Genomic DNA, 12,483 nt, shown 5'->3' with positions numbered 1-12,483 from the left:
TCTAGCCACACATGGCTAGAATAAAATCACAAGTTGTAAATATAGAAATGATATGCAATTACAACTTACAAATAAGAGAATAATGTTTCCAAATATGATGTCTGTATGTCAAAATGACCCAATTTCTGTCATAGGAAAAACTGCCAAAAGTTGGTTATATGTCTAACACGACCCGTGTCAAAATTAAACAAATAAACACAGGTCATGTTGAGTGAGAAATAGCTAAAAATCCTCAACTTTTAATTCCAAAGTACAATGCTCATCTAGGTTAGCACGGCCCGTGTCAAAATATAACAAACTGACACGGGTCGTGCTCAGTGTGGTCAACAGCCCTTTTAACATAATGATCTTAGCACATTAAGATCTCAATGTCTTAATACTTGATAAAAACCCATTATATTTAATGATGTAATCTTTAAATTATTATATACACAAGTTAGAGACTGGTCATCTCTCCTACACTTAAGGGTACTTAATCCCCTCTAAGGTTTAAATAGCTAATTACCTATTTCACACGAACTAAGGTTGATACACCTCGCTTAGACGCATGATATCTAACCTTGGATACAGATAAGGGGACAATTTCACGATTTAGTGGCTTGACAACCCTCTTATCTTTGAACATAAGTTGATATCTTTAAGGTTTATAATATTCTCATTTTATCCAAAAATTGGGATCTTGCCCCAGAAAACTGCATAAGATCTATAACATCTTCATGTTATCACACGTGGGAAATTTGCCCCATATAATACACTTGAATCATAAAATTTTCATGATATCATAAGTAAGGGTCTTTCCCATGAATTATATCGCAAGCCGGTATCCTCCCCAATATATAACATTGAAATGTTATCCATTGAACCCATGATGTTACACAAGAATTTTGGCAAAGTCTATAACCTAAATAGGTTATCCTAATGAGAGAATTCCCATGTACGATCTGAGATCCTCATCCTTAAGGGTCTATGTTAGTAAGGATCCTTGCCCTTAAGGATCCTCATCAACCTTCATCGGTAAAGAACCTCATTATCAGTAGTGAACCAGAGTTCTCTCCTAAGTTGAGATTTATCCTCAACAAATTTCAATACTTGCAAAGCTTAAGAAAAAACTTGGAGATAATCAGGTTCCATCTACCCTTATTCTCAAAGAACTTTAGATAAAGTTTAAGGATCCTGAATTTTCCAGGGTCCTAAGCTAAAATCATTTAATTACCAAAAGTCAAATATGCTAGAAATGAACTACTAAATAAATTATGTTTCAGGGCTATTCGCAGGAGCCAAGCTTTCTAGGATCCTAACTATTTAAGGATCCTAATATTGTAACAACCATGCAGAAAAAAACAAGAGAAATATATAAAAGGAAAATGCTACCATGTCATTCAAAAAGGGGTTGCATATCAACCCAATTAAAAGGTTAATTGTTTTACATCATTGACGAAAACAAAAAAAATGTTTAAACTAATTTTTTGCAGGCCTATACCTTATACTGGTCATCATCGGCCGTGCCCTTCTTCTCCCCTCCCCCGGTCAGCTGTAATACATGATCCTGATTAGCGGCAGTAGGCTTGTCAGTCATATTGTCCAGTGCCTCGCGCCAACCGTCCACATCCTAGGAACCTGCATTATCGAGATCCTCCGCAAGACGAATTTTAGCTTCCCAAACAACCACCGCAACGTTGACCTTCGAATCAAAAATCACCTCTCCCATCTCGTGTGCGTGCTCATCTTTTTCTCTCAACCTTCTCCTTGTTGAGCAGCTTCACCTTCCTCATAAGATCCTCATTGGTCGCCTTCCACATCCTATCCTATCCTTGAAGGGCTTGTCCGGCCCTCTCCGCCCGGATCCTTAGATTAGTGGAAACATGATCAGAGATCCATGACAAAGATACAGTGATTCAACAAAAAACAAAATGAACAATAAAACGAGAATGGGGTCAACACTTACGGCTTGGGAGAAAAAGACCAACTTCTGAAGTGTTTCCTCAGCTCCAAGGCTTTCCAAAGATAAACTTATGGACTCAACAATTGTTCTTTTCTAGGATCCTGGGGTCTTCCCCGTCAAGTCCATTGTTGACCTTTTAGGAGGAAGAGAAGACATATTCTTCTCCTTCTTCACCACTAGCTAGTCCTTCGACATGGCTATGTCAAGACCAACAAGAGTGAAGCGAGCACTAGAGCAAGTGGTTTTGGATCTTACACAAACACATAACAGAGGATCATTAAAATATTCACAACAAACAGGGAAAAACTAAGGATCATCACCTATCGACATGAGGTAAGTGGCGGAAGAGCTTTCATGCAGGATGACTTGATCAAATCGGAAGGATCTCTCGACTTCAGAAAAAACTAGGAATTTCTCAATCTTCTCTTCAGAATCCTCAACAACGGGAACAAGCTCCTCGAATTTGAAAGCTGCAAAAAAGCAAACAAAATAAGAAGATGTGAATTCCAGGATCCTTATATTAATATTAAAGAATCCTACCCTTTTTTACCCAGGTATCCGACAGAAGCCCCCCCCCCCCCCCCCCCACCCCATTGGGAACAGAGTCATGTCTCACGAAGAAGTATCTTTCTTTCCAATCTCCATCATTATGATTGGTTTTCAGGGCTAAAGGAGATCTGTGGGTTTTGACCTTGAGGAGGAATTGGGAGTTCTCAAAGGTTGTGAGATCATATACACAGGCTAATTCAGAAAGGCCCACGTCAAAGCCTTTTGATTAATCCTAACCTCAGCTACCTCATGATCCCGCCAATCATCGTTATTATTTTTAGTGACATTCATAACGATTATATTATATTCATACTTTATATAAATGTAGAAGCAGTAAAAGGAAGACCAATTCTCAACGAAGAATCATCTCAACTATGCTAAAGACCTGAAATACTTGGTCAAATAATATTCTTGAAGCCAGTCATAGAGGATCCCGGAAATATCAGACATCTTGTTGGCTAGTTTGGACTATAAATTGATACTTGTATATCGCACACAACACACAATTTTTTGCTAGAAGCTTACTCTACGAAATTATTTATTTGTTCTCACAAGAATACTCTTTGTAATCATCATTCTACATTAATAAAATCATCAATGTAGGTGATCGTTATCACCTCCTAAAATTTTGTGCCGGAGATCCTAACAAAGATCAAGGGCTTTCCTTGTAAACCATTGTCTCACTCTCTTTATCATTTGCTATTACACAATTCGAATATCACGACCTCTCATTCAATTTGTTTGATTAATACTTGTGTAATTTTGACCAAAATATTATCCAACATAATAAATTTTAATAATAAATTATATTTATTTTATAAAAATGGCTTGAATTAGATATTAGATATCATCTCTAATAAATAAAGATCTTTTTGGTACATGTCACATTCTCATTTATTTTGCCACATTAATTTTATAGTTACTTTAAATTAATTTTTATTCAATTTGTCATTTTGTGGTTTTTTTTTTTTTTTTTTTTTTTTTTTTCATTTTATTAATTTTCATATAATATTTAAATATAATAATTATAATAAATGTAATAATAAATGCATATCAATTTCATTAATTGATTTACTTTTAATTTTAAATTTTCTAAATTAAAATTTTATTAGTTTCATTTATTTATTTATCTATATTATTTGTTTAATTAAAAAAATCAAACAATTTAATTTTAACAATTCAATATTTTTTGATTTTTTTTTAATAAATTCAAACTTATCAAATGTTTAAAATTTTGTATTTTTTTTTTCTTTAAAATGAACCCATATAATATATAGGTCTTACACCTAATTAAATTATTAATTGATGGTACGAAACAAATAATTTTGTAGGATGAGAGAGAAATTAGTTTTTTAATATAAATATAATATTAAATTGGGTTAAGTATCAAGCTAAAATAGAGAAGATGAATACATGATGTCATGTTCATGGAGTTTGAAAATACGTGACATTTTTTCAGAGAAAGTTGTGAACGTGGAAAAATGGTTTCAATCCAAGATTTGTGAGGCCATAAAATATTTCCCATTTTTGGAATCGCAAAGAAGAGGGAAAATTCAAATCCAAACTTTTTCAATATTTTCAATTTCCCCAATTCCAAAAATTTCAAATGCACTGTTCATCGCACCAAAAGTTGCCGTGTATTAATATAATATATTCTCCATCATCGTCTTCGACATTATCATCATCATCATCAAGCATATACCTACTGATTTTACTCCCATATACCTGATCAATCTCCCTCCCTCCTTCCCTCCCTCTACCCCACCCATGGCGCATGATAGCGACCTTCCCTGCGACGGAGATGGCTGCTGCATGATCTGCAAAATCAACCCACCGGAAGAAGAGAAGATTACCTGCAAGACCTGCGTCACTCCCTGGCATCTTGATTGTCTTTCAGCTCGTCCCCAAACCCTAGCCGATGCTGCACAATGGGAGTGTCCCGACTGTTCAAATCTCATTACTTCTCCGCCTCCCTCTAACGTCACATCGGGATCTGAACCGTCCGGTGCGCTTGTTGCGGCCATTCGAGCCATTGAGTCTGATGTCTCACTCTCCGACCAAGAGAAGGCCAAAAGACGCCAGCAACTCTTGAGTGGAGGAGGTTCCGACGATGGCGATAAACCGGCCGATGACAAAATAGAGGCCGCCGGCGCCGGTGGTACCGATGTTCTAAAGATTCTCAGCAGTAGCTTTAACTGCTCCTTTTGCATGCAGCTGCCGGAGCGACCAGTCACGGTAATGTTTCTTAGAGCTATTTGTTTAAAAGTAATTAACATAGGTTTAGATCCATTGCTCTGTTCTTTTAATCGTTTATAAACTTTGTTGATTAAACCACTAAAAGAAGTTTCAATGGTTTCGTTATGGAAAATATCTTAACAAGTTAATTTCATTGAGTAGCACTATTTAAAGTTTCTCTTTTCATGTTACAGACACCCTGTGGCCACAACTTTTGTTTGAAGTGCTTCGAGAAATGGGTTGGCCAGGGGAAACGAACATGTGTCGTTTGTAGAACTTCGATTCCTCCTAAAATGGCGAGTCAGCCTCGAATCAACTCATCCCTTGTTATAGCAATCAGAATGGCGAGGATGACAAAGTCAAATGCTGCTTCAGGACCACCTAAAGCCTACTTTTCTGTTCTGAATCAGAACAAACCAGACAAAGCGTACACCACTGAGAGGGCAAAGAAGACAGGGAAGGCTAATGCATGCAGTGGAAAGATATTCGTGACAGTTCCTCCAGATCATTTTGGACCCATTACTGCTGCGAACGACCCAGAGAGAGGAATGGGCGTTCTTGTTGGTGAAACTTGGGAGGATCGTATGGAATGTAGACAATGGGGGGCTCATCTTCCTCATGTTGCTGGGATTTGTGGTCAATCTGAATATGGTGCACAATCTGTTGCACTATCTGGAGGATATGAAGATGATGAAGATCATGGAGAGTGGTTCCTATATACAGGAAGGTATGCAATGTTTTGTGTGGCTTTTTTTGTTTCTTGATGTGATTTTTGTTGGGAGTAAAAGGGCTTTGATACCAAAACTAGTGTCATCTTTTTGGAAGTTTTGACTTCTTGTTGCATAATTCTATTTCACCATGAGAAGTATTGTGTGTTTGGTGATATATTTTAATCTATCCTTCCTTGTTTCTTATGGACAGTGGTGGAAGAGACTTGAGTGGAAACAAAAGGACAAACAAGACTCAATCATTTGATCAGAAGTTTGATAAATCAAATGAAGCCTTACGAGTTAGCTGCAAAAAGGGCTACCCTGTTCGTGTTGTAAGGTATGTTCTTATCTGATTATGAATCTAGCTACTTTATCCTTTGTAGATTCATAAATATTATAAGTGTCTTACGATAATGTTTATTAACCTGACAGGTCACACAAGGAAAAACGTTCTTCTTATGCGCCTGAGAAAGGGGTTAGATATGATGGAGTATACAGGATTGAAAAATGCTGGAGGAAACCTGGAATTCAAGTAAGATTTTGAACACCACACAATTGCTTGATATTACATATAGTCTTTGTTTTTCTAAAGTGGTGTTTAACATTTACTTTCTGACAGGGATACAAGGTATGCAGGTATCTTTTTGTTCGCTGTGACAATGATCCTGCTCCATGGACAAGGTTTGTGATTGATCTCATGATTTCAATGTTTATATGAAGTTTCTAAATGGGTTTTATTAAAGTTATTTACATTTGATTATAAATTTGCAGTGATGAAATTGGTGATCGCCCAAGACCTTTACCTGTCATCAAGGAACTCAAGGAAGCAACAGATATAACAGATAGGAAGGGTCTTCCTTCCTGGGATTATGATGTGAGATAATCTTGTGCTTATGTCTGTTTTAGCGATGATCCTTTTACAATTCAATGATTTTGATAAACCCTGATATTTGCAGGAGGAAAAAGCTTCTTGGCTATGGAAAATTCCTCCCCCTGGAAGCAGAAAGCATGCTGACACTGGTGATATGGAGGCTGGCAAAGTTCCAAGAACAGTCAGGCGTAAAACACATATGATGTCTGTGAGTGAAAGACTCCTGAAAGGTCAGTTTTATTTTTTTAACTATTTGTTACTTTTATAGAAAGTAAAATCTACATTTTTGTTTATCTGATGAGCTAAGTATATATCTTGTACTACAGAGTTTTGCTGTCTTATTTGTCACAACGTGATGAATTTTCCTCTTACAACTCCATGTGCACATAATTTCTGTAAGTCATGTTTGGAGAATGCTTTTTCTGGTCAAACCTTTATAAAGGAGAGGACATGTGAAGGGAGGCGAACACTTAGGGCACAGAAGAATGTCATGAAATGCCCATCTTGCACTAATGACATCTCTGAATACCTCCAGAATCCACAGGTATTATTATTTTTCCCCATACAAAGTAGTAGTGGTTATAATCTGTGATGAATCTAAATAAGCATGTTCATTTATTGTTTTTGACAGGTGAATAGAGAATTGATGAGTGTTATTGAATCACTTCAGAGGCAGACAAAAGAAGCAGAGGAAAGTGCAGGTTCTGGAGAAGAAAATGACAAGTGTGATGTTATGGAAGAAGATAAAGATAAGGAAGAAAAGGATATGATGAATATTGAGGTTGATGAGAAAGTTGAAGAGTCAAAGGCTGATGTGAAAGATGAGATGATTGAGGCAGGTGATGTAGGGAAAGTTGCATCTGATGATTCAGCTGTTAAGGAAAATGATAACAAGGAAGCCATTGAAAAGGCTTCACCAAAAGGTAAAGCTAAGGAAGCCATTGAAAAAGCTTCTCCTAAAGGTAAAGCTAACAAGAAAAGGAAAGCAGCAGGTGTTACTGATAACACACCTAAGAAGAAGCTACATGAGGAGGAGTCTGCAAGTGTGAAGCCAGAATTGACTGAAACAAAAGATCCAAAGGTTGATGAAGAAGGAAAGGGAGGCAACAAGACTACTCCAAAGAAGAAGAAGAATGGTGGTGGAAAAATTGCAGCTTCACCATCACCTTCAAGTCCAGGAGCCAATACCAGAAGCAAGAAGGCAGTGGCTCAGCAGGATGAATAGGAGGGTAATAATGTCTCTTGCATGGTTCATTTAGGATGTCTGATTCTTTTTTATTTTAACAAGATTGTGGATTGATTGATATGGGCAATTTTTGGAAACTAATGCCATTTTCAAGTCTGGTACTGGTAGTAGTCTTATTTTTGTAACAGTCATGAAACTTATATATATTGGTTGGTTAATATCATATCATCTACATCTACTACTATTTTGGTGTCATATTTACTGGTTTATGAACTTCTTCTATCTATAGCTCAAAATTTGTTACAGGGTTATGTTTATTATTACAGTATATTTGTAATGAATGTGAGGATGGATGTACATGATGATTCTTAAGGCTTCTGTTGCTCAAGTTTCTTTACCAAAGCTGCCTTTTCTTCTTCGGGTAGAGCATCGAACAAAAACACAGATTTGTCTCCAATGTCATCCTGGAAATACATATAAGGGTTAATCAGAAATATGTGTGTTTTAGTTTCAAATTTTCAATTACACAGAATGTGAAATGAAATCTACCTTAATAGGCTGAGTGAACTTTCTTGCTGCAAATATAACAAAAAGTGCCATCCAAACGCCAAGGAGACTGACCTTAACACCATCATCCATTAGCCCACTCTGATTCAGAAAAAGAAACAAAGAAAGACGATGATTAATGGAGCGAAAGTGAAGTAATAATCATCAATGAAAATGGTTTCAGAAGAATCGTACCAGGTGTCCGAGAAGAACTGAGGGAATGATGAATGTTAGAATACCAGCTTCCAATTTCCCATAGCAAAGCCCTGTTTTTGATTGTTTAATCAGTCGAATAGGAATTCAAACAATCTGTTTTGTTTTCGTTTTTTAATAAAAAAAAGATTGATTACCTTCTTTGAATACAAGACCAGTTAGGGCTGCAAATAGTGGACCAACGAACCAGACTGCAGAAGGATTGTCGATGACATATCGTATCAAACTTTCATCTGCAGGTTGAGCGAGACATATTTTTGCTGCAAATGATCCGACAACACCAAGAGCCCATAGAGCTTGAAGAGTTCTCTTAATCTCAGTTACATAAATATGAATCAAAACCAGTGATAACCCTAATCCAGTAGCTCCGATTGCGTACAGAATATCGATATTTTGCTTCAAGAAATCAGTGACGAAGAAATCATCAGGCAGGAAAGCAGTTGATGATGCAAGAACAAAGGATGTTGCAGCTGTAACTAATCCGGACCTGTATGAAATGACCTGCAACACCAACACCAACACCAACACCAAACAGCAACTGAATGAATGAAAATGATGATATGCATATGGTAGTATTACGAATGAATGTGTGAATAAGTCACCTCACGGATATCGGAGGAATCAACGGACCAGGGGCCGTAAATTCCTTGATAGACTCTTGGAGTTGGAGGTTCCAATAAACCGTCGTCTCCGGCAGCTTGGCACTTGACCCCTCTGTGTCTATGGAGTTGGAGTTGTGTTGAAACCCTAAAAAGATGGGTGGTGGTGGTGGTGGTGGTGGTGGCGTGAGTAGAAGTGAGTTTCATGTAGCCATAAGAGGAGGGGAGTTTGGTATCGGAGAAAAGAAGAGCAGGAGGTGATGAAGTTGCAGTAACCATAGCCATATCCACAAGGATGCTCATTGCGGGTTGTTGGTTTATTAGGTTGAGAGGTCACAGTTATCGACACCTACAAACCCGTATCAAATTATGCCAAAACTATATCTTTCTTGCAAGTCTTTGCTTGGTTTGTATATTTATTATTATTATTTTTTTTAAAGTTTATTGCATTTTAGTATTTTTTGAGACTATAAAAATAATTTATCCTAACTTATTAATTAGCTAAGGTTATCTTTGGTATATAAAAAATAGTTTATTGTTAGATTGTAAACTAAATTTTTGATACTATTTGATTTATCAATAAGCGAATTTATAAATTAAAAAATTATATTAAGGTCAGTCAACACAATCACTAGTTTTCGATAAACAAGTTGAACCAACTTTATTCATAACCTAATTTTAATTTATAAGCTAAAAACTAACGCCGAACACAATTTTAAAAATCTTATTGCAGCCATATTATAATCACCAGAATGGAAATGTTTTCTAAGTATAATTTATTTTGCTAACATTGCTTTGTAAAATTATATCAACTGATCTCCTTATGGTTTACCAATTACCACAATTATGAATTATGTCATATCCTTATAGTGTAGCATTCTTCGTCCTTGTGGTTTGTTTTTTGGTTTACGTACCCACATATGCTCTCTCTATGAGGCTCGGTCATTCAATGTTAATCTGTTTACTAGTATTATCTACAACTACAAACTTGCTTCAAAAATTATTTAGCCGGAAGTTTCATTATTATTTTCTAAGAAAGGGTCCCTGGATGTGTTAGGTAGGTCAAGCCAAGAATCCAAATATGTTTTACACAACAGTCGACCTCATCATTATGGTGGATCTAAAAATATTTACGCATTTTATGGTCAAGTAAGTTTCAATATGTAATATATTACTTGATGCTGTAAAAAGACAAACTTAGTTAACTTTTTTGATAATTTAACTGAAAAAGGTCTTATACTCTAATTTTAAATACACTTTTTCAAAGTATACGTGTTGTTATTATATATATATATATATATATATATATATATATATATATATATATAATGTAAAGGTGCATAACACAAACTGATTTCTTGAGAATCGGAACCGGTTTTGTTTTCAAAACATAACCGGTTAGAACTGAGCCACCGGTTTTTATAAAATTCGAGAACCGGTTATTTTCCTGTTTTATAAAAAAATCGAACCAAACTTATTTTTAACAAAAGAACTACCTATATAAGTATGAAGTTTAGCTGCTTCAAGAAGTTGGGACTTGACTTTGATATGTTTATTGAAGGACCGGGAACCGGCTTCGGCCAAAATCAAGAACCGAACCGGCCCGGCGGTTCTACCGGTTCTAGTTCCGGTTCCTTTAACAACGTATCATTCAAACCGAAACCGTTTCAATACCGGTCCAAAAAGAAAGAAAAATCCGGTTTACCAAACTCATGGCCGTGCCCGTGGGTCTTATATATGGCCCAATAGTGGCGTAGCTTGAAGATGGGCCTTAGTTTAACATACAGAAGCCTAAAGTAAAACCCATTCTCAGTTTCTTAAATTAAAATGATGTCCTGACCTAAAACCCTAATCTTCTTCCCGTTGTTTCTCCTTTCATATTACGCCGATTCAGAAATACGCCGAGGTACGCGTCTTCTCCAATATAGAATTTACATCTTACACTGATTCTGTATTTTATTTTATGATCATATTGAATTCTTAACGCCCGTTAAACTTTGCACATTATGAGTTGACATACGCCTGTTCATCTGATCTGATGCATTTGATGATTTGATTTTGATAATTAACTGATGATTCGAAGTGTTATATTCCGTGTTTTTCCTTAGATTCTGATGTATAGACGATTACTTACCCTAATTGATCATGTCGGTTTCAATGCTGAACTAACTTAAAAAAGGGGATTTTGTTATTTATTTATTTTTTTATCAATGCATTCGATAGAATCCTCATGATAGGAGTTATTAGCAAAAATTCTTAACGCGGATTTGATAGAAAGATGATGATTCAATGCATTTGAAGATGTGACAAAATCCAAACTGTTTAATCGATGTGAAACTAACACATTTGATGCAGTGTAGGTGATGGCTCCAAAACAGCCAAACACAGGGCTGTTTGTTGGGTTGAACAAAGGTCATGTTGTCACCAAGAAAGAGTTGGCTCCTCGCCCATCTGATAGGAAAGGCGTAAGTACAACTTTCGTTTTTGAGATTTTCTCAAATCTTGGTAGTATAGTTTGAGTCTTTGATTATGTATGATTGAAAAAAATGGTATATTTTTGTGTAGAAAACAAGCAAAAGGTCTCATTTTGTGAGGAATTTAATCCGTGAAGTAGCTGGATTTGCACCATATGAGAAGAGGATTACGGAGTTGTTGAAAGTTGGAAAAGACAAACGTGCCCTTAAGGTGGCCAAGAGAAAGTTGGGTACCCACAAGAGAGCAAAGAAGAAGAGAGAGGAGATGTCTAGTGTGCTTCGCAAGATGAGGTATTCTATTTTTTTCTTTTCTTTTTTATAATTTCTGTTTAATTTGTACTAGTTTTAATTATTTGATGTTATCAACTTGTTCTTCTTCTTCTTATTATTATTTAAAATAAAATAAAATAATTGTAGGTCTGGTGGAGGTGCGGAGAAGAAGAAGTGAGATTTAATTTTTTAGCATAATTTTGTTAACTATTTTTATTACTTAAAGTAAAAATTCAACTTAAGCTGAGATTGGGTGCCTTTGTACTATTTCTTTTGAAAAGATATGTCTTCTCTATTATACGGTTTTGTTCCATTTTATGTAGTTCAATATGTTAATGTGGAATGTTACTAATTTTTTTTTTCAAAAATTCACGATTTAAAAAAAAAACATTTATCAGAATTTTTTTTGTGGTGGAGATTTCAAAGGCTATTTTCATACAAAAAAGCTTTGTATTGCGTAAAAGAAGTCTTGAATCGATCCACCAACTTTCCACACAACACCATCTTTGACCTCACCCACCCGGTTGCTTTATACCCTTTGATCATTCTTTTAGTTGAGAGATTTAAAAAGGAGCATCTTTTCAATAACTTTATCGATCTGGTTTTGTACCCTTACATCTTGTTTCATTATTGTCTTTAGTTTTTAATCAACAAATATATTTTACTTCTAAATCCATATATGTCCCTTGAATTTAAGAACGAGAACAGTTAGAAGACTATTGACTAATGGTTTTTCTATTTAAAACTAATTTTGAGCATTGACCCTTTTGGACTCATTACGAACAATTACCTTGATGCCTTATTTTTCCCATTGGGCTTGAGCATCTTCTACGACTTTTACTTGCTTTCTTGCCCTTTTTTGCCTCTGCCCAAGATCTTCATAAAAAG

At 35.8% G+C, this 12,483-nt stretch overlaps 3 protein-coding genes across 4 annotated transcripts; 2 read left to right on the top strand and 1 right to left on the bottom strand.

The window, feature by feature from the left end:
- The first annotated feature begins 4,147 nt into the window (after window positions 1-4,147).
- LOC145034963 (E3 ubiquitin-protein ligase ORTHRUS 2-like) lies at window positions 4,148-7,716 on the top strand. Its single transcript, XM_078983539.1, has 9 exons — window positions 4,148-4,726; window positions 4,921-5,453; window positions 5,648-5,773; window positions 5,869-5,968; window positions 6,056-6,117; window positions 6,208-6,310; window positions 6,393-6,537; window positions 6,634-6,851; window positions 6,939-7,716. The coding sequence occupies exons 1-9, from the start codon at window positions 4,259-4,261 to the stop codon at window positions 7,530-7,532; spliced, it is 2,349 nt and encodes a 782-aa protein (XP_078839665.1). The 5' UTR covers window positions 4,148-4,258; the 3' UTR covers window positions 7,533-7,716.
- Window positions 7,717-7,750: 34 nt separating this feature from the next.
- Window positions 7,751-9,228, bottom strand: LOC145034964 (integral membrane family protein). Its single transcript, XM_078983541.1, has 5 exons — window positions 8,855-9,228; window positions 8,390-8,753; window positions 8,235-8,305; window positions 8,043-8,141; window positions 7,751-7,957 (listed from the first exon to the last, which is right to left on the bottom strand). Exons 1-5 carry the CDS (start codon window positions 9,152-9,154, stop codon window positions 7,862-7,864), a joined length of 930 nt encoding a protein of 309 aa, XP_078839667.1. The 5' UTR covers window positions 9,155-9,228; the 3' UTR covers window positions 7,751-7,861.
- Window positions 9,229-10,621: 1,393 nt separating this feature from the next.
- Window positions 10,622-11,893, top strand: LOC145034962 (large ribosomal subunit protein eL36y-like). Of its 2 annotated transcripts, none has more exons than XM_078983537.1 (4): window positions 10,622-10,757; window positions 11,207-11,316; window positions 11,417-11,616; window positions 11,743-11,893. In XM_078983537.1, the coding sequence occupies exons 2-4, from the start codon at window positions 11,215-11,217 to the stop codon at window positions 11,771-11,773; spliced, it is 333 nt and encodes a 110-aa protein (XP_078839663.1). In that variant the 5' UTR covers window positions 10,622-10,757; window positions 11,207-11,214; the 3' UTR covers window positions 11,774-11,893. The 2 variants fall into 2 exon arrangements, with proteins under 2 accessions (XP_078839663.1, XP_078839664.1); XM_078983538.1 differs by having other exon boundaries at window positions 10,632-10,757; window positions 11,212-11,316.
- Window positions 11,894-12,483: the final 590 nt, after the last annotated feature.

Source organism: Lactuca saligna, chromosome 3, assembly GCF_052625555.1.
Source record: "Lactuca saligna cultivar CGN05327 chromosome 3, ASM5262555v1, whole genome shotgun sequence".
NCBI classification, from domain to species: Eukaryota; Viridiplantae; Streptophyta; class Magnoliopsida; order Asterales; family Asteraceae; genus Lactuca; species Lactuca saligna.
The sequence above is the reverse complement of the archived record's forward strand: the minus strand, read 5'-3'. Positions and strand labels throughout refer to the sequence as shown.